This window comes from Fundulus heteroclitus, unplaced genomic scaffold (assembly GCF_011125445.2).
Source record: "Fundulus heteroclitus isolate FHET01 unplaced genomic scaffold, MU-UCD_Fhet_4.1 scaffold_735, whole genome shotgun sequence".
Lineage (NCBI taxonomy): Eukaryota > Metazoa > Chordata > Actinopteri > Cyprinodontiformes > Fundulidae > Fundulus > Fundulus heteroclitus.
The window spans coordinates 1-24,730 of NW_023397181.1; the positions used below are offsets into that span (position 1 = coordinate 1).

General features: G+C 44.9%; 1 protein-coding gene across 1 annotated transcript; it reads right to left on the reverse strand.

Annotated features, from left to right (window-relative positions):
- Positions 1–2,652: 2,652 nt before the first annotated feature.
- Positions 2,653–19,363, reverse strand: LOC118561838 (proline-rich protein 12-like; the record flags this gene model as incomplete). The annotated part of the gene is given in 7 exon segments (XM_036134084.1): positions 2,653–3,070; positions 3,073–3,348; positions 5,451–5,678; positions 8,408–13,020; positions 13,951–14,112; positions 16,141–16,298; positions 18,156–19,363. Coding segments are annotated over 7 exon segments (5,935 nt in total), but the record flags the coding sequence as incomplete, so codon positions are not given.
- Between the last annotated feature and the right edge of the window lie 5,367 nt (positions 19,364–24,730).

The window sequence follows — 24,730 nt, forward strand, 5'->3', positions numbered from 1 at the left end:
AGATACATTTGCTGTGCTCTGTTTGGCATTTTTTGTTTTCTGCTCAAAGTCTTGCTCTCTCTCACCCTAATGCAGCCTCCAACGAGTTCACATGAGAGCAGATTTATACAGATTCTGCTTCCTCTGACTTTTCTAGGCACATCAGACACAGGTAATGCAAACTTTAAGTCTTCTTACTCAATATTTACTCAATAACTAAAATCTAAATGATTTTTGAGTTTCTGGCCATGAGGGCCACTCCAGCGAGAAAACTGACTTCTCTGTGCAAACCTGAGCAAAGCCAGTCAACCAACCCAGACCCTGTTTAGACCAGCGGTGTCCAAAGTGTGGCCATTTGCCCCCCCCCCAAGACTTATCTAAAAATGGAGAAAATATTGCCTCAAGGCGGTAAATGCAGATAGATGCTTTTTTTTATCTTTCAGGACAACAATTTTAAAAGGCAAAATCTTTTTAAAAAAATTATAACTTATTATCCAGGTTTCTGCATTAATCTTATTTTGGACATCTGGTGACTTTTTGCTCGGCTGCTCCCACCCCTTCCTTTTAGGGCTGGGCGAAAAATCGATTTAATCGATTAATTCGAATTTACAATTCTTTAAGATTTCATTTTTGGAAAATCTGGATTTATTTTGCCAATACACTCATTGGGTTTCCATGAGAGAACAGCATGTGATGCTGAATATATGTTTAGGCAAATATATTGTCAAAATATTGTTAAGTGGAAACTTTTTTTATTTTACATAATACGAGGTACTTCATTTTACTTATTTACTTTTTTTTTCAACTTAGTTTGAAGTTCACAAGTGCAGTGAAGCCTGTTCTTAGCTCAATGTGTAATACCACTAGCAGCAAATGTTTTGTTTATATTTCATTGTTTATAATGGCACGGCTGCCATCTTGTTTTACAAGCATGTTTCACAGCTTGTTTTTAGTTGCACTTTGAATTCAGGTAAACTCCCTGACGAAATGCTTGACATAAAAGAAAGGTTTTAAAATAATTTCTTTAATTTCTTTTTATGAAACAAAAAGGAGGAAAAAAAATCAATTAATCGGATTTGGTATGATAAAATCTGAGATTTATTTTTTAATCCATATCGCCCAGCCTTACTTACTTTATTGATTAATATAAGGAAAGCGACCCGGCTCCTGATCGTGTTGCTGAGCTGAGACTAAAATATATAATAAAACAATCACACCCCCTCCAAAAAAAAGTAGAAAGTGTCTTATAAGAACACAATCATCAAGGACTCTGCTTTGGAGCAACAACGACTTAAAGATCACTTTTCAACATTACAATCCACTCCTTCGTGTTAAATGTATTAGAAGCAAATGAAATAAAAAGGGATAAAAACATTACTTTTACATTTTTATTTAAAGAAAAATATAATTTTTGCCCCACTAGTGCTTTAAACTTTATGATTTTTGGTTGGACACTGGTTTAGACTGAAGGCAGGAGGGAAAGCGTCTCAGAGGTCGGTGGTTCAGGGAGCGGAGCGATAACGGCCGTCTCCGTCAAACAGGAAGAAACAAACACTGAACGCAGGTTTCAGAACCACCCAGAGCTCCTAACCAACCCCTGGCTGGGCGCTGACGACAGGCTGCTCAACACCTTTCAGAGCAACTGACCCAGCTGGAGACGATTAACCTGAAAGTCTCCAACCGTTACCACAGATCCAGCACAGCTTCCTAGTTTGGCTCAATATCTGAGTATTTGTATTTCTAGCGGATAATGTTGGTGTTTTCTGCCTTTTGTACGCATCGTAATTAGGGCTGAACGATTTTGGAAAATAATGTAATTGCGATTTTTTTTCTTAATATTGCGATTTAATGCGATTTTTCCCCCCAGTTTAATTTATCATGTCTTTTTAAACATATACAAACAACAAACCAATTTGTTTCCTCGCTGTGCAGATTAGTTGCTAAAAGACCCACAGCATCTAAACTCAGAGCAGAAATAATTGCGTTCTGCCTACAATATATTTCAACCAAAATTGCAATTTTGACTTTTCTCTGCATTAACCACAAGCAACAAAAATGGCCTCTAAATAAAGATGTTTGTAAACAAGGACTATTTAAAACAAAAACTTTTAATGTTTCTAATAATCAGAATATTATTCAAGAGAACAGCTTTTAGTTGATTTGGACATCAATCCTTGTTGAACATAAAGTGCAACCAACAAACAAGTCTATGTATTAAACTGATTGACCTGTACTTAATGCTATGTATGATTATATAAACTCTAAAACAAGTAAAAAAGTTAGATTATCTCACTGCTGCAACTGTCTTCCCTTCCATGTGGAGGCAAACCCACTTTAAACATTTTACCAACACCTAATGGACGTGTCTAATTCCCTAATTGTTACATAGCCAAAAATCGCAGACCTCTGCGATTTGGAAATTGCGTTTTTTTAAATCGCGATTATATTGAAAATGCGATTAATTGTTCAGCCCTAAATCGTAATTTTTCTTTAAAAAAAAAAAAGAGAAAGGTTTTAATCTCAATGAAACGATTTTCCACCAGGATAAGTAAAAAATATACGTTAAAGCTAAACAGGCCTTATTAATGCTTTAATAAACCCAAAATAAAACCACTGATCTTCCAGACCATAGCAGCTCAGGCTAAACTAAATTAAGACAACGGCAAAACTCACCATCAAGTTTAGGCGCTCCCAGAGTTTCCAGCTGGGGCTCCATCTCCTCCGTTATATCCGGCTCCTCCTCCCCTCCCGTACTCCTCTCCTCCTCGTTCTCCTCCTCCTTGGCCTCCTCCATGTCCCCGTCTTCTGGCGGAAGGACGTCCGGTTCGTCAGACTCGGCCTGGGAGTGTGCGCTCTGCACGGCGGGCTGTGGACTCAGCGTGGGCGGCTGCATGGCGGGGGAGAGCGAGGCCTGAATGGGCTGAGTCTGGGGCTGAGGAGGCGGCGGAGGCAGAGGGGCCTGGAGGTTCGACGTCAGCTGAGGCGTGTCGTACAGAGCCGAAATGGCCGAGGAGATGCTCTTCTGGAGGTCCTGGTTCTTCCCCACCGAATCCTCCTCGTCGGACGAGAACGACGGCAACGTCCTCCAGGTTTCGCTTTTAGCTCATCCTCCAGGCGCTTGGGGCTGGGGCAGTTGCCAAGCGCCAGTCCCCCGTTGCCCTCACCGTCCCCGAAGGGAGGCGGCGGCGGCGGGGGAGGCGGCGCCGGAGACAGGGGGCGCAGACCCCCTGCTTTACAGGGCGACGTCTCGCCGTTGTCGTGCTCCATTCCTGGCGAGATGTCCAACCCCGGCGGCCTCTTCCCCGTCTTTAGGAAGTCCAGGAAGGAGGCCACGAAGCCCGCTTTGGACTCCGAGTCCTTCTCATCTCCCTGGAAGAACGAGAGAGAGAGAGAGAGAGAGAGAGAGAGAGAGAGAACATGGCTGAGCTGCAGCAGTAAATTATGTTAATGTTGAGGAATTCTGTGCTCGCTCCTGCAAATTTCATCACTCTATAGCAGGGGTGTCAAACTCATTTTGGTTTAGGCTTACAGCTTAATCTGATCTCAAGAGGGCCACACGAGTTAACTCATTGCAAGATTAAATAGAACTAATAAAAGTGGACTTGTTGTTGATTTTTATATTAAGTTAATTTCACTTTTACACAATATATTATGAATAACCTCAGCGTTTTTAAGAAAAGTATGTGCAATTTCAACAATACTTTTACTCAGTTAAACATTTACTTGTGCATTATGCATAAGAACTGATCACAGTGATTGTACAATGTTGAAAAACATTTATTCACATTTTTTGGAACTTAAAAACACTGTCCTGCATGACAAAATACATCAAACAGATAAAAATTAAGAAATGATTTGAATTTTTCCACACCTGAAGCTTAATCTGCTGATTAAAACACAGCGCCCCCCGTGGACAATATAGGAACTGCATATTTTCAATTAAACGAAGTACATGTTTTTTTCAATAATTGTTTTATCATTCTCTTCCTTTTATCTTGTCCACTTGTGAAAGTCAAATCTGATGAGCTCTTTGTGGCATCTTATTGCCACATTTTTTTTTTTATTATGATAATGCATTTAGCCACAGGGCCGCGGGCCGTATGTTTGACACCCCTGCTCTATAGAGTTCTATTGTTCTTCAATTATGCATTATGTGTTGTCATTTCTGCTTTAACTTTCTGTTCTCTCTCTTTTCTCTTCATAGTAGGTACACCTGGTCTGGCGTTCTGTTAACTGTGACATCATCCAGAGAAGACGGCTCACCTGCTACTACCATCTAATGTAGAACAGATTACTAGATCAATGTGTGCTTCTGTGCTTTTTTGTCTCTCTTGTTGTGTCTCTGCTCTGTCTTCTGTAACCCCAGTCGGTCGAGGCAGATGACCGTTCATACTGAGCCCGGTTCTGCCGGAGGTTTTCCTTCCCGTTAATGGGGAGTTTTTCTTCCCACTGTCGCTTCATGCTTGCTCAGTATGAGGGATTGCTGCAAAGCCATGTACAATGCAGGCGACTCTCCCTGTGGCTCTACGGTTCCCCAGGAGTGAATGCTGCTTGTCGGGACTTTGATGCAATCAACTGGTTTCCTTATATAGGACATTTTGACCAATCTGTATACAGGGTTCCCACACCTTGGTGAACATCAAATTCAAGGACCTTTCAATGACTTTCCAGGACCAATTTCCTCAAATTCAAGGACCACACGTGGCGGCATTTACCTACTGTGACCGCTGAATAGGTTATCATATTTTAATACAATGGAAATTCAATAAAAGACTAAACGGCATAGAGGTTGTTGGGTCAGAAGCAATGCAAGAAAGTGGACTTAATTTATAGCCTACATTGATATTGATCATATTCATAGCCTACATTTATATCCACAGTACATGGCTATGCCATACTACATTACATATAAGATGTACATTAGCCTACCGTTTCATGGAATTTTATGGAAAAAAGTGCAGCATTGAGATGTTCAGAATTATATCAATTTGTTTCACTTACTTTCATCTTTCATTAAGCTAGTTTTTGACTTTGACTCTGAAAAGTCGCTAAATATAGCGACAAAGTCGCTGAGTTGGCAACACTACCAACTAACGAAGAAGAGCGAACGTACTTTTGCAAATTAAAAGTCTGCGGAATCAACACAATTTTAAAAGGTCGTGTGGCAGTAAAATAATGACACATGAGACGTCATCTGTGTAAACTTTCAACCCCACAAAAAAATTCAAGGACTTTCAAGGACAAGGTGTTTTTTTTGGCTGTTTTCAAGAACTTTCAAGGGCCTTGAATTTATTTTTTCAGATTCACAAACTTTCAAGGATTTCAAGGACCCGTGGGAACCCTGTGTATAATCTGACCCAATCTGTATAATATGATTGAATTTGACTTTGTAAAGTGCCTTGAGATGACATGTTTCATGATTTGGCGCTATATAAATAAGATTGAATTGAATTGAATCTTCTAGCTTTTACCCTCTCATCCAGTCCCTCTTCATCCACGCCTTCGCTCATCATCTGGCTTTTCTGCTTGTTCTTGTCCTGGCTCCTGGTGCTCTCCGTGCTGCAGGGGGGGCCAGGACTCAAACCCAGCGAGGGAGCCGAGCCAACCGAGCCGTCTGACAAAGCCGGGTCGGTGCCAGACAGCGAGTCTGTCCTCAGCAAGGCGTCAGAGGAGGACAGGGTCCCAACTGGCAACTTGATCTGCAAGAACAAAACAAAAAAAAAAAAAACGTCACGACTCCTAAAGACGACTTAAAAGCCATTAGTTTGAAGTTAACTACTTTAAAATAAGAACTAATTGAGTGTTAAAACAAAACGGAGAGAGCGCCGAGGTGTGGCAGGAGATCCGTGGCAGGAGATGGAAGACGACCGATCATCTGCTGCAGCTCCACATTAATTTATGCATTCTCAAAAAAAAAGAAAAGTCCTGCTGAGCTTTACAGGCAGGACTTTATATCTCTGGGTTGTCACGATGCAAAACGCACCAACTCGCGGTTTCAGAGTCTGCTACAGCTGGGTTCTGAAGTTTACATACACCACTACGGCTGAACGATAATTCAATATCAGATAGATAGATAGATAGATAGATAGATAGATAGATAGATAGATAGATAGATAGATAGATAGATAGATAGATAGATAGATAGATAGATAGATAGATAGATAGATAGATAGATAGATAGATAGATAGATAGATAGATAGATAGATAGATAGATAGATAGATAGATAGATAGATAGATAGATAGATAGATAGATAGATAGATAGAAGAAAAGGGTCAATAAAAAGTTAAATAGAACAGTTTTCCTTCCTTTTGCATTCTAGCCTATCATGTAGGTTAATATTACAGTCATTACATCTTCCCAACCAATCACAACGCAGACCCAGGAACCAAGCTCCGCCCCCTTCAAAGGGCTCAGAGAGCACATTTTCTTTTTAATTTTTTTAAAACTTGCAGTTTTGGTAAAAGGTTGGTTCAATAATGGGTTGAGTTTGAATTCAGTGTTTGTGTGTCTTTATCTAAAAATAGGTTGCTAAGCAACAGCATAAAATGGCCAGGGTTGCCTTAAAATATATGTTTTGAATTTGTTGATAATTATCGATATCGATCATTATGATTTCTATTTTATCAATGTTTTTTTTTCTTCCTATATTGTCCAGCCCTATAAGTCGCACCTGAATATTAGTCACAAGATTGGCCAAACTATGAAAAAAAAAGTGACTTATAGTCTGAAAAATATGGTAGTTTTATGCATTTTATTTATTGAAGCAAATATTACTAAAATGTTATATTGGAGGAGTTTTATAAACATGGTCAAATAATTTTCAGGAGTTTGTGCAGGCATCTGTTGTGGGCATTCTTTGCCATCTTTCTGAGGCTTTTATTTTGTTAATATCTATATAATTATATTGTATCGACCAAAATTAAGAAATATATCCTGATATAAGTTTCGGCCATATCGTCCAGCCCTGTACACCAAACAGCTTTGATGCATTCAAGCTGTTGTTCTTTTGCAGAGAGGACTGATGACGTCAATGGTCCATTTTCTCCAAGAAGTTCTTCAAATTAGCGTATTTGTCCGTGATTACCCCTAAAATAAGATATTTACATATCCTGCACTTGAAATAAGACGATGGACATGAGTCGTTCCTATTTTAAGTGTAAAAATCTAATTTCATTGGCAGATAATCTTATTTACCTGCTGTAATCGGGGACAAAAACAGTCATTTCAAGATTTTACTTCCTTTTAGTTCCCTTTTTGCAGTGTGATTGATTTTCTCTGAAATCGGTTCACACCCCTCCCATTAAAACGTTGATAATTGTTTTGATAAACCACACGCCTTGTGTTGCCATCAACAAGGTCCTGGTGTAATTCTGGCTGAACATCTGACCCAGGTTCCTTTGTTTGCGCTTACACTGCAAAAACGGATCTAAAAATATGCAAAATGTTCTTAAAGTTAGTGTATTTGTCCTTGATTTGAGCAGATAAATAAGATTATTTGCCAATGGAATGAGTATTTTGACCCCTAAAATAAGAATTAGACATCCTGCACTTGAAATAAGATGATGGAGATGAGTAGTTCCTATTTTAAGATCAAAAATCTTGTTCCATTGGCAAATCATCTTATTTACCTGCTCAAATCAAGGACAAATACACTAACTTAAGAACATTTTACTTATTTTAAGTTCTGTTTTTGCAGTGTACCAGGGCTTTCTGGACATAGTCCTTCTCCGTGGACTCCATTTTCTCTCCCCAACGCACCAGTAACACCGGCTGCTCAAACAAACTTTAGTCCAGAGGAAATTTAGCTTGACCATGTGGTGCCGCTGCTAATTGCTCTTCAACTTGCTAAGATTTAACATATTCTATTGAAATATGATGATAATAATCGTCTTGATTTGTCATAACACATAGATTCCAGTGAAAAGTGTCCTCTGCATTTAAGCCATCGCATAGGGAGCATTCCTAGGACACAATCACCCGGCTATAAAGCCACTACACCCACCCCCACCCCACATATGTATATATTTGAGCCTACAGGTATAATTTTGGACTTTTTTGGATTTAAAAGAAAAAAAAAATGCACCCAAATTTGTTTTGTTTTTAAAGGTAATTTAGGTATGAGTCCACGCAGAAATAAAATGGCTGTAAATGGATGATTAAAAGCACCAAAACACAGCAAAGTTTTACCCTTTTATGTGTCTTAGTCCTTATAAAGGGTTTCCTTAGAGATTAAATCTGTATAATCTGATTGAATTTGACTTTGGAAAGTGCTTCGAGATGACATGTATCATGAATTGGCGCTATATAAATAAATAAATGTAATTGAAAATCTGAAGCAGCAGCTCAGACCTGTCAGGAAAAATGAACTCCTTTTCTGCAGCGATCCCAGCCACAGCTGTCTGAGGTTTGTTAGAGGAGCACTGACCTTCAGAGGCGGGATGGGCTCATGCTGCTGCTGCTGCTGCTGCTGCTGGTGGTGGAGCTGCTGCTGCTGCTGCTGCAGGTGATGCGAGTGCATCTGGTCCTGCTCCTTCCCGCTCATCTCCATGTACATATCCTCCCTCCTTCCTCCTCCTCTGCCTCGGCTTCCGCGCCCTCTGCCCCTGCCTCGGCCCTCCACGCTGAATCCCCCTCCGACTGTGGATCCACCCATTTCCCCCATCATGCCGCGGGGCGTGTAGGGCTCCGGCATGGGGCGGATGCGTGGCCTGCCTCTCGGCCTCGGGGGGCCCTCTCTTTTGGGCCTGGTGGGCTTGCGGCCCCTCTTCTTGGGCCCGTCCGGAGGAAGGATGGAGTGGGAACCCATGGAGGAGTAGCCAGAGGAGTGGTAAAAGTCGATGTCGCCCATCAAAGGGCTCAGCGATCCTCCTCCTCCTCCCTTCCTGCAGCTGGACACCAGATCGGGCAGGAGGTCGGGCAGCCTGCGGCTGTTCAGCCGGATGTCCGCCGGCTGGTCGGCTTTATCTTCGTCGTCCTCAAACTCGTATTCCTGGGCGTAACTCTTCTTCGGTAGTGTGTTGGGGTCCCGGCGCTCCTTCAGCAGGTGGAACGAGCTGGACTTGAGGAGTTTCTTGGGACGGGACGAGCAGAAGATGGGAGACTGGAGGCCTCCGGACCCGCCTCCTGAGCCGGCTCCTCCAGGACCGGAGGACATCTTAGCGCCGGTGTTGTTGGGTCCGGCCGCGTTGGAGCCCATGCCCATGGCCGGCGCCTGAGACTGGATCAGACCCAGCTGCTCGGTGTTGACCGTGGAGGGGAGCTCGTGGGTCTTTAGAGAGTCCAGGTCCAGCGTCATGGTGTTGTTGCTGGGTTCCTCCAGGCCGTGGCAGTACTGCTCATACGCCTGGTCCCCGCCATGGTGGCCCATCATGTTGTAGCCCGGGCCGCCGCTCCCCGCAGCTCCCCCCGCGCTCTGCCCGCCCTTCATGGAGTCCATGCCCTCCTGGCCCGGGTGGCTGTCGTTCATCTCCTCCTGCCCCGGACCGGCGCCGCCGGCGCAGCTGGACTTGTAGTCCTCCGTGCAGAACATGTCCTCCATCACCGGGAAGAAGGAGCGGTCCTCGTCCTGGAGGAGGGAGTCCGGGAAGCAGATGGAGGTCAGGGGCACGAAGCGGTTGCCCTGCTGGTTCTGGTCCGCCTTCTCCACCGGACTGACGGTGTCGAACTGGTGCTGCTCGGAGCGCTGCTGGTCCAGCTGGCTCTGCTGCGGGTCGGGCTGAGCCTGGGCGGGGGGCGCGGGGATGTGGTGGGGGGGGAGGTGGTGCTGCTGCTGCTGCTGCTGCTGCTGCTGGGCGTGATGCTGCGAGAGGTGGTGCATGTGAGACGGCGTGGACAGGCCGATGTCGGGCTCCGTCAGGAAGGAGTGGAGCTCGGGGGCCGAGTGGTGGGCTTGCTGCGGCTGATGGTGGGGGGCGTGCTGCCTCTGCGGCTCCTGCTGCTGCCGGTGGCGCTCGCCGCCGCCGCCCCCGCCGCCGCTCCTCCCCGCGCTCCCCGGTCCGCCGCGCCGGTCCTCGTCTGCGCCGGAGCTCTGAGAGAGGGAGCGCTCCAGCATGTCCAGGGACGACACCACCGAGCTCTGTTTGACCTGGCCCTGGTCGTGCTGGTGGGGGCCGTGGTTGTAGTGGGCCGCCGCCACCTCCAGCGCCTGGGACTGCAGCTGCAGCTGCAGCTGGGTGGTCTGGGACTGGGTCTGGTGCTTGCTGGAGCCGAGTCGCCCGCCGCCGCCCTCCATCACAGCCTGCTGCTGGCTGATGGAGTGCTGCTGCTGCTGCTGCTGGCTGTGGGAGTCCATCTTATGGTGCTGTTGGTGCTGCGCATGAGAGTCGAGTTTGTGGTGCTGCGGGTGCTGATGGGAGTCCATCTTCTGGTGCTGCTGATGCTGAGGATGGGACTCCATCTTCTGGTGCTGTTGGTGTTGGCGGTGGGAGTCCATCTTGTGGTGCGGCTGGTGGGGCTCCAGCTTGTTGCGGGTGGTGTGCGACAGCACCGACTGGAGCAGGTGGGGCGGCTGGCGGGACTGGTCTGTGGGCGAGTCCATGAGGGACACGGCGGCCTGGGACTGCTGCTGCTGCTGCTGCTGCTGCAGCTCCGGCGTTTTCCGGGGGTACGGGATGTCGCCGCGGTCCTGCGGCTTCTTCTGGAGCTCCATCTGGTGCGGGGGCATCTGAGGATGCGACGACACGTGCTGGCCGTGCTGCGAGGGGTGCTGCGCGGCGAGCGAGTGCTGGGTGTACGGGTCGCCCCGGCCGTAGTGAACGACGGAGCCGAGGCCGTCGTGGTGGTGCAGGTGCGAGTGCACTTGCTCGCCGCTGCCTCGTCCGTTGCCGTTCCTGCTGCTGCCAACAGATCGGTCGCCCCGTTGCTGCTGCTGCTGCTGCGTCTGGTGGTGGTGATGCTGCTGCTTCTTCAGCGACATCTCCAGCTGGCTGTCCAGCCCGGAGATGGACCCTCCAGAACCCGCGTTTCCAACGCCGGCGGCGGACGTGGCGCTGTGCGTACGGATGACGCTCTGTGGGTGGTACCGCTCCTCGGGCGTCTTGCCCATGTCGTAGCTCATCCCTTTGCCCGAGTCGCTGGTCGGCGGCACCGACTGCGGCGGCGGCTGGCTCTGCTGCGGCGGCTGCTGCGGCGGCTGCTGAGCGTGGTGGTGGGCCGCCTGGGGGGCGGGGCTCGCTTGGGCCTGCAGCAGGTGCTGAATCAAGAACTCGTCGTCGTCGTCCACTTCCTCCTGGGACCGCTGGGAGCCCACGCCCATCATGGAGCCGTCGGGCTTGGCTTTGGAGGAGCCGGAGTGATACGGCTGCGGCTGGGAGGCGGGGCCCCTGGTGTCGGGGTACGCCTGGGGGGAGGCGAGGAACGTGGGCGAGAGGACGGAGGGGATGTACTTATTGGAGCCAGCGCCGCCCGGAGACTGCGTGGGACAGGTGGGCACGGGGGAGTGCAGCCCCGGCCGGATGATGCCAGAGTTGCCCGACGGAGAGGGGCTTGAGTCTGGGATATGATAGGAGCCCCCACCGCTGCCTCCCCCGCCTCTCTCGCTGCTCATGCTGCCTCCCGTCGCTCCTCCTGACCCGGAGGTCCCGCTCCCGCCGCCGCCGCTGCTCCCTCCGCCAGACGCTCCGCTGCCCGATGAGCCGCTGGACCTCAGGAGGGCCGGCGAGTGACCGGGGGCGCCGTAGCCGAGCGACGGGCTGCCGGCTCCGCCCAGAGAGGAGGGCAGGGACCCGTATGCGGAATCCGCTCCGTACAGGTCGGTGGAATACGAATGGCTCCGCCCGCCTAAGCTGCCGTACCCTTTGCCGCCCGTCCCAGAGCTCAGGTCCTGGGCTTGTGGCGAGTTAAAGCCTCCATAGGACGGCCCCAGGTGGGACGTAGGGGGCTGGTTAGGGGAGTACGACTGAGTCTGTTGCTGAGGCGGCGTCTGGCCAGTGAGAGCGGAGGTGGGGGTCTTCACCGGGGGAACGGGGGACCCGTAGCCAGAAAGGCAGGATTTGGGGAGAGACTGGGGAGCCGAGGTGGAGGTGGAGGGGGGCTGCTGCTGCTGCGGGGTTGGGGGCGGCGGGGCAGGCTGGGGGGGCGGCTGCTGCCGAGACGGCGCCGCGCTGGAGCTGGAGGTGGGGATGGAGTTTGAAGGGTGAGCGCCCGACGTCGCGGAAGACGACGACGAGGAAGAGGAGGTGGAGGAGGCGGAGGGGGGCGTGTGAGGAGTTCGCGACGACGACGCAGAGCTGCCCGAAGAATAGCCGCTGCTGGAACTGCTTTTCGTGCCCTTTCCCGCCGAGGAAGAAGACGAGGAGGAAGATGAGGAGTAGGGAGGCTGGATGATGGGTCGATACTGTTCGGTGCGAGAGGCGGGCTTGTGGTCCGAGGAGGGGCTCTGGTCGCCCAGCGGACTGCAGGGAAGGCCGGCGTGCCTGTGGTGGGTGGCGATCTGCTGGTAGCCCGCCCCGCCGCAGCTCAGGTAGTGCTGGAGCGAGTGAGCGGCCGAGGACGAGAGCTGCGACTGGGCGGGCGTGGGCCGCTGGTAGTGCTTGATGACGCTGTCCTGCCGCGGCATGGCGCGTTCCTGGGCCGCGTTGGACTGCGACTGGGACTGGGGCTGCGGCTGGGCCGAGGAGAACACCGACGGGTTGTACAGCTGCGAGGACTGATCCTGGAGCTGAGACGACAGCAGGTTGAACTGGTGCGACTGCAGGTGCCGGGCGGACGACGCCTGGGCCGACGTGGCGCCCGTGGGGTCCTGGCTGCCCCTGTAGGCGGCGGCGGCGGCGCCCTGCGAGGACAGGAGTCTGTCGAAGCCCAGGCTGGACTGGGACGGCGCTTTGATGTGTATCAGGGGGTCGTGGGGGGAGAGCAGCCCGTTGGAGGTGGGGCTGAATGTGGGCGTGTCCTGGAGGGAGAGGGAGGCCGCGGGGAAGGAGCGACTGGAGAAGGACGCCGGATGTTGATAGGCCGACAGCGCTGAAGAGGAGGGGAAGGACCCAGAGCCGGGAAGGGCTCCGGAGATGAACAGTTCAGGGGGGGCAGGCGTGTGCATCGCTGGAAAAAAAGGAGGAAAACGTGGAAAAATTACTCAGAAATTGGCAATTTATTACTCAAAATTATAAAAAGAAATGAAAAAGTGGGGCTTTAAGCACAAAGAATGCCCCCTACATTAGGGGATTTTGGAAAATAATCTAATTGCGATTTTTTTTCTTAATATTGCGATTTAATGCATTTTTTTTTCAGTTTAATTTATCATGTGTTTTAAAATATATGTAAACAACAAATCAATTTGTTTCCTCGCCGTGCGGATTAGTTGCTAAAAGACCCGCAGCATCTAAACTCGGAGCAGAAATTATTGCGTTCTGCCTACAATATATTTCAACCAAAGTTGCAATTTTGACTTTTCTCCACATTAACCACAAGCAACAAAAATGGCCTCTAAATAAAGATGTTTGCAAACAAGGACTATTTAAAACATGAACTTTTAATGTTTCTATTGATCAGAATATTATTCAAGAGAACAGCTTTTAATTTAATTGGACATCAATCCTTGTTGAACATAAAGTCCAACCAAAAAGCAAGTCTATGTATTAAACTGATTGACCTGTACGTAATGCTTTGTATGATTATATAAACTCTAAAACAAGTAATAAAGTTATATTATCTCCCTGCTGCAACTGTCTTCCCTTCCATGTGGTGCAAACCCACTTCAAACATTTTACCAACACCTAATGGACGTGTCTAATTCCCTAATTGTTACATAGCCAAAAATTGCAGACCTCTACAATTTGGAAATGGTTTTTTTTTAAATCACGATTATATTGAAAATGTGATTAATTGTTCAGCCCTACCCTACACACATTTTTTTTATTATAATAATATCTGCAAACATTTTTTTTTTTTTTTTTACTTTTTTAAATGTCATATTGACATTGGGTCTGCCTGAATGTCAACGCATCAGGGAGGATCTAACAAGGCCCCCACCTGTCTGCCAGGATGGCGTGCGGAACTGAGAGAGGAGGGAGGAGGCGGAGGGCGGGGGCTGGGGACCTCGGGACTCCAGGGCGGAGATCAGGTTCATCACCGAGGCGTCGGGAGCAGAAGGGCTGGCGTGGTGCAGGCCCGTGTCGAAAAGCCCAGACAGACCTTTAAGGAAGGAAAACGCAAATGAATAAATCACAATATCTGACTTAAGGTCAAAATGTTAAAAAGAAAATTAAAAACCCTGTGAGAAAATGCAGAAGAAATTCAGCTATGAGGGACAGAGATGTGATATTTTTATGTTTTGTCGGCATCATTTTTACACGGTGGAACGAACATACAACCTAAATGAATCTTATGAACAAGGGGAAGACGTTTAGGTAGGGCTGGGCGATATGAATTAAAAAATAAATCTCCGATTTTATCATACCAAATCCGATTAATGGATTTTTTTTCTCCTTTTTGTTTCATAAAAAGAAATTAAAGAAATTATTTTAAAACCCTGCTTTTTATGTCAAGCATTTGGTCAGGGAGTTGACCTGGATTCAAAGTGCAACTAAAAACAAGCTGTGAAACATGCTTGTAAAACAAGATGGCAGCCGTGCCATTATAAACAATGAAAATATAACAAAACATTTGCTGCTAGTGGTATTACACATTGAGCTAAGAACAGGCTTCACTGCACTTGTGAACTTCAAACTAAGTTAAAAAAAAAAGTCAATAAGTAAATGAAGTACCTCGTATTATGGTAAAAAAAAAAAAGTTTCCACTTAACAATATTTTGACAATATTTTTGCCTAAACATATATTCAGCATCACATGCTGTTCTCTTCATGGAAACCCAATGAGTGTATTGGCAAAATAAAATCCAGATTTTCCAAAAATGAAATCTTAAAGAATTGTAAATTCGAATTAATCGATTAAATCGATTTATCGCCCAGCCCTACGTTTAGGTTATTTTCTTTTAACTCAGCCTAGTCAAAATCCTGCATACAGGCTGGGATGTATAAAGTAATTCCCACTAACACCTGGTAAAACGTCCATTAGCACGTTGCTATCAGGCTACATGCCTTTTGTAGCCACCACCAAGCCTCCAACATCATTCTGGCTGCATTTCTTTACTTCGAAGGTAACCGTTCATTTACAGTCCCTGACTAAAGTCTTGTCACTCATCCATTTTGTAGAAACAAAAGCTTATAACCTGATTTTTAATTGATCCATTGGTTGCAGAAATGGCTCGTATGAAAGCTGAAAGCCTCCCAAATTATATTCAATATCCTAAAACAAAAAGCAGCTTCTTTTTATACACGCCCACTAATTAATTAATCAATTACTGATCACAGGTGAGGCTGTAATGTAGGACTGGGTGCTTCATATGACGAGGCAACAACTTTTGTCTTGCCAAAACCACACAGTTCTGCGTTCAATAAATGATCAATCTTTCTTCAGTGAAGAACATTTATTTTAGTATATTGAACATCATTTGGGAGGCTTTTAACTTTCATATGAGCCATTTCTAAACCCAACAGATTAATTAAAAATCAGGTTATAAGCTACTGTTTCTACAAAATGGATAAGTAACTAGACTTTTGTCAGGGACTGTATATGATGCTATAAATACACAAAACAGGTGTATGTCAACTGGTGAGTCTAAATTATTTTTGTGCCTGTGTGGATTAAAGAAAACCTAAATTAAAAATCAAACTTGTTTCTATAATTCATTATAATTATGTACCGTATGGTATGTATAATTTGATTGAATTTGACTTTGTAAAGTGCCTTGAGATGACACGCCGTCATATAAATAAATGCGAAACTGTCCACTCTGAAAAAAGAATGGTTTAAATTAATCACAAAACCGCTAAATTTACATATGTATCCCAGTGACGAGTGTGTGTGTGTGTGTGTGTGTAAACCTGTGAGCGACATCGCAACTTCCTCTGGATAATCTGTTGTAACGTCGAAAATAGTCCAGAGGTTAAAAGTCTAGCTCTAAATATATTGATCAACTTGCAAAGCTGCATTAGGAGGAATTCTGCTTTTGGCACTCGGGAGGTTTTAAAACTTCCGAGTGAGAATTTGCACATTTGTCAGTGAAGGTAACCGACCAGATCCTGCACCGACAGACAAAATAATTCAGCGCCAGGGCCCCTGATGGTGGCGGTGACATGGAAGGTATGACATTTATCTTACCCAAACTCCGTCCAGCTGCTCCCCAAGCCCCGCCTTGGCCAGAGCTCCCTGGGTGGTGATTGGTGGCATAGCCCTGCAGAGGGTGTGGGGTGGAGTAGGCTTGTCTGTGGAGGAGCTCAGAGTCAGGGTGGGATGATCTGGAACTGCCATAAACCAGGCTGGGGAGGAAGAGAATATATATTGGGGAGGGAGGGGGTTAAATCAGTCCTCATGGTATATTAACATAAAGCTAATCACTTCCTAAAATGTGACCCCTGAAGACGGACAGGTAAAAGTTAATCTCAGTGCACACAAAATCCCACAATATCTATTAATCTACATTTTATGGTTAATTTAATACCAATTATAATTGGTTCCAATTTAAGATTAAGGTTATACTTTTTTTTTATGTTAATTTAGTCAATTTAGTTCTTAAGGAACCACCTAATTGCATCCACGCTCGTTTTATTAAGGTCCATTACAGCAGTCATAAATCTGTCAAGCCCACCTTGTGAGGCACATTTAATTACACCACGACGGGCTTATTTGCAAACCAACAGCACGCAGCTGCGGTGCAATGCCTGCACACAGCTTCCCCGACCTGCTTCGCCTGGTTCTCATAGCAGCAGGATAAAAACAGCCCGGGATGAAATGCGTGGCTGGCTGGCTGGCTGCTCGGATGCATGCTAACATTTCGTGCAGCCTCGGTAGCATCACTTGGGAGAAATGCAGAGCCTAGGCCGCGAACTGTGCGAGGCCTGCGCTGCGTATAAATAAAGCACATGACACCACGGCGCAACACGCAGCGAAACTAAACGAAAAACATCTATATATAGATACATATATACACACATATATACGCGAGTTTATCAGTTTGAACCGCAGACAAGACAACTAGCATGCCCGTAACCGCTAATTAGTATGGCGATGCAGCTAACAGTGCATGCCGACGCAAATGCATGCTAAGCTGCATGCAAAACAAAACAAAAAAAACAACAATATGTTTGCTAAAAAAAAAACGCTTTTATTGAAAGCAGTATATTGCATTTGTTTTAGTTTGCAAAGAAATGTAGCCTTAAACGTTTTAAGCAGAAGTGGGGGTGGTGGTGAGGGGGGGAGGAGGAGGAGGGATGATGTTTGCGTGGACAGGCCTCAGCTACGCTTCCCCGCAGCCAGGCGCTAGCTGGCAGGCTAACCGGAGCTACAGCGCCGAGCTCCCCTCGGCCCTTTCTTTTGCAGCCCTCATCCTCCGATGTGATGCATTCACGTCCATGAGGATTTCTCTAGTCTTAGCTAGGCTGCAGATTGCGCCTTCAATGCATGAGGTGGTTGTTGTTTTTTTTTTTTGTGTCTGGTGACAGAGTTGTATTATGCAAATGAGGATCAAACCAAGAAAAGCCATTAGAAATAAAATAATATATATATTTAAAAGAAGAAGAAGAAGAAAATCACAACTGGAGGCTAAGCGGAGACGCATCGAGCCGTCTGCGTTATTTCCATTCGGCTGTGGCTGTTCTGCGTGACAGCGGGAGACGTGTTTGATTATTATGCATCAGTTTATCTTGTTGATTACTGTCAGAAAGGAGGGGGGGGGGGGTTGCTGCGTCTGCACTCCTCGCACTCTTTCCTCCCCCCCAACCAACCATCACTCCCTGTGAATCTATCCGCGTTCAGGCCTGCAACCCGGGGAACAATAATTCCAATGGACACCCAGACATCCCCCACCTCCATCCATCCCGCCAGGTCCTACCTAAAAGCCCAATGTCTGTCAATCACATCCCCCCCCCCTCCTTTCCACCACCACCACCCACCTTTGCCTTTCTCCACCCCGCCCACCCCCACGACACACGTTTAGCCCGTTCCCGTTTATAATAATATTACTATGCAAACTGTTTGGATGACAATGCACTACACGGGGCGCTGCAAACCAGCCTCCCGGCTTCCAATTTGTTTACACGGGGAGGTCACACGCCGTGCCCCCCCCCTCCGCACCCGATGCGTGCACACATTGTCTGGATCCCCCGATGCCTTGTTACCTTTTCGCCGTCCTGTCGTAGCTCCATCCCGCTCCTGCGCCCAAATCGCCAAATCCTGTTCCCGGGTAATTCCTATCCATTTAGGACGCGGTTACGGTGCACCGTGCGATCGGGGGACGGGGTGGTGGGGGACGGGGTGGTGGTGAAAGCGACGAGAAATCCAGTCCTTTCCACGTTCTCGCTTTTCAAGCTATTTTCCCCGGTTTCATAAGCGAGTCCTCCGGAGTGGAAAACAGCATATTGAAAGAGAAATGGTGGGGAGGAGGAGAAAGCTGGATTGGAGAAGAAGAAAAAAAAAAAAAGAGGGGGGTCTGACGGGGTTACAATCCAAGCGCCTCCAGAAAAAGCCAGTCTTTCACCTTTTCCTCTCCCTTTATCATTTCCTCGCTCCGAATCCGGTCACGGTCATGATGAAGATGCCGCGGATTTGCTCGCCGATGGGCGAATTGCTTTTAAACATTTGCCTTGAACGCGTCCCTTTTTCCGCCGTCTCTCCTCCCCCTTTCTTCAGGCTAGCTCCGGCTACGCTGATGCTAGCTCTAGAAAAGATAGCAATCGACGGGGCCACGTTGGTAGCAATCATTCCCCCATGGACGAGCAAAAAGAAAATCCCCAATTTGAAAACCTCTTCTTCTTCTTCTTTTCTCTCTCCCCCCCCCCTCCTCCTCCTCCTCCTGCTGCTGCTCTAAATGGTTCCCACCCCCCCTTTTCCTCCGGAGCGGAGCTAGCAGCAGATGCTAGCTGTCAGCGACGACGCACCAAAATAAAACGGCTGCTTTTATTCCCCCCCTCGCTTTTCTCCCAAGGCCTCCCGAATAATAGCAGCAACCGGGTCGTTTAAGATTCAAAAAGGCGACGCGAGAACACGAAGGATAAAAAAATAAAAGCCAAACGAGGAAGTGTAGAGAAATAGGCCGCGTTTAAATATTTTTTTTTTTACTCATTTTCCTCCGGAGACGCCATTTTTGAAGGCGGATAGCCGCTGTCCGTCCTCCCCTCTCCTCCCCTCTCCTCTTGTGTCTCACTCGGAGTCTGCTGTGACCTCCATTCACCGGCTACCGGTCCGCCAACAAGCCCTGCTCGCTCGTCCACATTTCCTCCTCTCCGGAGGGACAAAACCACTAATCGACGCCAAATACCGAGCGGGTCGCCATGCACGCTGCAGTTTGCCCGAGACGCGTTCGAGTGCAAGCGGAGAAAAAAAAAAAATCCCGTAACGACCAGATTTTCCTCGAGCTGGACTAGATTAGTTTGCAAATTCATGTTGACCATTTGCAAACTAAATGTGGCGTTTTGCGATGCTCTGATTATGGAGCAATTTGATGACAGAGTGGTAGAATTAAGACAAAAACAACATGGCATATATCGTTATTAATGAACTGTTAAATAGAGAAACACGGTACAACAAAATAATAGAAAACTAATTAAGCAAGACAATACTTTACAGCTAAAAAAAAGGGTTTGCAGCCTTATGAAAAGAGATACGTTATTAGAAAAACAAAACGTATGGTAATAAATAGAACATAAGTAAATAGAAATATTGAATGTTCAGCAACAGGGACCAGGTCAATTAAGGGAGAAAACAAAAGCTAAGACAATAAACTAAATAAAAACAAATGCCAACAGATTTGGTTGAAAATGCAAAAGTTACCAGTTGTACTTGCAACAAATAAAAATACATTTTATAAAAAATAAACAATTATGAATGTTATTCACTTTATCTAGAAAGTGCTAATTCACACTGCATGTCATCTAAAGACACTTTACAAAGTCAGTTCTAGTAGGTTATATATATATATATATATATATATATATATATATATATATATATATATATATATATATATATATATATAAACAGGTGGAAATAGTTAAACTTTTTCCCCAATAGGTCCAATTTCCTGTTTTAAACCTGTTGTAAATCTCTCTGGGTCTGCATGTAACCCCTTTCGGCCTCTCCCCAGGGACCCGTTGTTTCAGATTCCATTCATGTGCTCTCCTCCTGACATGGCAACAGTTGTTTACATGCTTCTGGTGAAGCTTATTATTTAGAGAACCTGCCTGGCAGACTATCCTATGTACATAATTGTTTAGGCCAGCAGATGGCACACTGAGCTTTCTAGTAATTATAGTGATCAAGGGATCATTGGTCCTGGGTCAGATGGAGATGATTTAATCCACATCTACTTACTGGCAGGTTTTCTCTGACACTAAAGGGCTCCAACCAGGGGTTTGTAACCTTTACAGTCCAAAGAGGCATAATTGCCCTCAGTCCTGCTAAACAAAACCCGTTCAGAGTCACAAATGTTACATTGCATTGAAAAAATATATAGAAAACTTGTGATTTTGGATAAAAGTGTATTAATGGAAACTTGTCATTTTAAAGAACTTTATTTTTCTATTTATAATAATTTATATGAGGCATTCCACTATACTCAAGAAAACATCAAAATGAACACATAATTAATCTTCTGCATCATATATTATTGCAAATTACATACAAACTAATTCCTTTTGTAAACATGAAGTACCCATCATATACAACTGAAGAATACATTTCCAAACATACACAAATACGGCACCTTATTTAGTCAATATGCCTAAAACAGGGGTGTGAAGAAGTAAAACCTATTTATTCATTCCCCTTCTCCAGCTACATAGAAACACATGAAAACACCAATATAATAGTATTACACATATACCTACTTACACAAAAAACAAACTGACTTACTGATGTATATATATATATATATATATATATATATATATATATATATATATGCAAGCCTCCATTTTTCCTCTACTTTAAGGTTTTAATATGAAGAAAAAAACACGTTTTCTTCAATAGGATTTTGATATTTGTGGAATATTATGTAAAAAAAAAAAAAAGAAACACATAGTTTCCCAGTTTATGAAAAGAAAAATAGATCTGAAAAATTTTGCTTTGCACATCTGGACAATCCTGGGAGCGCGGTGAGGATCATGTTCTACGATTTCTCCAGTGCGTTCAACACGATCCAACCAGGACTGCTGAAGGACCAGTTGGAGCGGTCAGAGAGGACCACCACCCGTCCCAGTGGTGCTGGACCACCTCACTGGTCGACCCAGTATGTGAGGACACATGTGATGTGGTTCTGACAAGCTGACCTGCAGCACGGAGCACCACAGGGAGATGTGCTGGTACTGGTTCTGTTCACCTTTTACCCTGCAGACTTCTCCATCAGCTAAGATAAATTGCACACGCCTTACCTGGGATGTTGCTCCACTACCCATCATATTGCATATTGTATTGTTGTATGTTGTGTAAATATTGCATATTCTATTATTGTGTGTTACGTAAATAGGCTGGAGTTTTTTTCCACTGTCAAATAGCTTTTTTTCCTTTGTTCAATATTTACTCTGGTATTTTCCCTTTATCTTCTACTCTTGGTGTTTTATTTGAGCTAACTTTGGATTAGACCGGTTTGCTCTTTTATTCATCTGTGTGTAACCGTCTATGTCTTTGCTACCGTCACACCCGAATTTCCCCATTACGGGACAATAAAGGAATTCTTATTCTTATTCTTTTGGTTTCATTCTATTATGGAAATTCTACACACTTCATATTACGTCTCTAATTTTTTTAATTTAAATATGTGTTTATCATTTTTAGCCAAAGGTATTAAAAGTCATTGTGAAAGTCCCAAAGATCGCCTCATGGCTCTGGAGCCACAGGTTGCAGAACCCCCCAGGCTAGACTTTTCCAGGTGCAAACATAAGCTGAGATACAATTTGGAAAAGTTATTAAACTTTTACATTAAGACAGATGAGAAGAAAAGACATGGGATTAGAATATTATGAAATGTTAATTCATTTCAGTGACTCAGTTCACTAAATAAAACACATTATAATTATACAATGATGTTTTTAACTCTTTGTGGTAACAGTGATGAATTTCAGCTAATGAAAACACAGTACATAAGATAAAAAAAATAATTAACATAGAAATCAGAATCAGCCTTATACACCAGGTTTTTGTACACAAACAATACATTTGACTTTGATTCAACTTTGCTCCTAACAAAGACATTTTAAATACACATACAAGTTGTTGTTGTTTTTTAAATTTGTACACATATGTTGTTTTTACAAAAGAGAAAAAGATGGTTGAATTTGTGCAAATATGCATTGCATTTATGTGAGCACCCTGAATGTTAAGGCTTCACCATCAGAGAGACAGCTGGAGGGGAGAAACCTCCTCTCTGGCGGCTGGTTTTAGTGCCGCTGACCTGAAGGGGAGAGTCTAAACTGTTTGTGTGCAGGATGTGTGGGGTCTGCAGATATGTTTGGAGCTTTCCGGTGCTTTTAATCGGACAAACGAGCCTCATCAGAACACATATTCCAGTTCATATCATATGACTGTATTGTCCCCACAGACACTACAGGCCTACTGACTGTTCAATGTCGTGTGAGTGTTTGCTGCCCTCTGGTGGAGAGGTTTAATTCTACAGTTGAAAAAGAACTTATAAGACTGGACAGGCAGGGGAGATACCAAACACTGCAATTAAAGTTTCTCCTCAGTCTTGCAATAACGTCCTATGGTTTAAATAAAATCTATAACCTGCCAAATGGACACATTCTTAGTACCTTTGCTGCCTCTCGTATTAAGTTGACATGCTCTGCCTTCCAAAAGTAGTGTCCCTTGTCATGTCACAGCAAAAAAAAAAAAAAAAGTCCTCATTGTGTTTTATTGTGAACAACAAAGATGATCACCAAATAATAGTGAAACAAAAGTAAAATGGTCCACAGATTTCTAATATGCTCTATAAAATCTGAAAGGTGTGGCATGCATATCTATTCAGCCCCAAATCAACACTTTGTAGAACCACATTTTGCTGCAGTTTTACAGCTGCACATCTTTCACACATTTTGGCTACGTCTACCGGCTTAACACATCAAGAACCTTATTTTTCACCTTTCATTGAAAAACAGGAGTGCTTTGAGTGGTCAGTATGACTGGAAAAGCTCTATATAAGTTGGTTCAGTACATTTACCTATTTACCATTTACTTATTAATTCTTCACAGAAGACCTCAGACCAAGTTAGATTTGATGAAGAGCATCTGTGAACATAGGTTTCCCAGTTTTTACCACAGGGACAATAATGTTTTGGCTCTGAACTTTGACTGGGCTACTTTAGTTCCATGTATCTTACCATCAACTCTGAACACCTTCCCTATCGCTGCAAAAGAAGGGAAACCCCACAGCATGATGCTGTTACCACCATGTTTTATGGTGGGTATGACGTGTTCACGGTAATGTGCAGCGTGAATTTACAACCACACATCTTCCTCATATTTGCTTTATCTCCTTTTTTGCCACCCTTCCATAAAGGCAAGATTTGTGGAGTGTAAGATTAATAGTCATTCTGCTGGCAGATGCTCCCACCTGAGCTGTGGAGCTCTACAGCTCATCCAAAGTTACCACAGGTCTCCTGACCACTTAGCTGATTAATGCTTTCCTTTCCCATTCTGTCAGTTTAAGTGGATGGTGGGGTTTTAGTACATTTTCAGATATACCGCATATTTTTGGATGGCAGATTAAACAGTTCCCAGATAGATAACTAAACCTTGGATACTTGTTTGATGGTCTTGCTTTAAATTTCAACTTAATTTAGTCTTTACTATGCTTTTTATAATCAGATGTTCTCTAAGAAGCCTCTGAGGCTTTCACAGAACAGCTGATTTTAAATTACACACTCAATTTACTAATTGGGCTGCCTCTGTAATTTTATTACAATTACATTGGATTGTAATAAAATGCACAACTATTTAGTTGACGAAATGTGAAAAGGTTCAAGGAGGATACATCTTTTTGCAAAACACTGTACCTTTAGCATAGCTGCTACCATGCATGCTGATATATAAGTCATCTTTTTGATTAAAATGTATTCAAATATAGAAATAAAATCCACACAGGGTCAAACACAGGTTTACAATTTCCGGAGAAATGGTGCTGAATCTACATGCCGTCTCGAAAAGGATATTCTTCAATAATATTTTAACTGAACGGAGCTATAAGATGCTGCCAGGGAAAAAAACGACAGATTATTTTAAGTTAACAAATCTAGCAACAATCTAGCATGCATGTTACTGCTCTAATGTTCTCTTTTTTGCATATTTTAATAAATTATGTCATTAGCATGACCATATATTTTGAGTGTGCCATAAATTACATGTTGGTTTTTTTTGCTATCCTTTGTAAGTTATTCTCATTTTTAAAGGTAAACATGTTTTTATTTTGCCTGGATATGTACTAACGCTGACGGTCAAATTAAGCAGAGGAAATTAGAAAAAAGACAATGCTCGTCCATTTTTTTTTCTCATTAAAAGCCAAAAACTTTCCATTATCTTCAGAATACCTGGTTCCTCCTTTCTCACAACTAATCCTGTTTCCTTTTTCTTTCCATTTTTCATGCAAATGTCACTTCTCACATGTCAGCCCCTTAAGCCAACAAACTGGTTTAAAACAAAGTCAGAAAACCAGAAGGGTCCCTCCCTGTCCGACCTCATGCAGAGAGCGTTCAAGAGGACATTG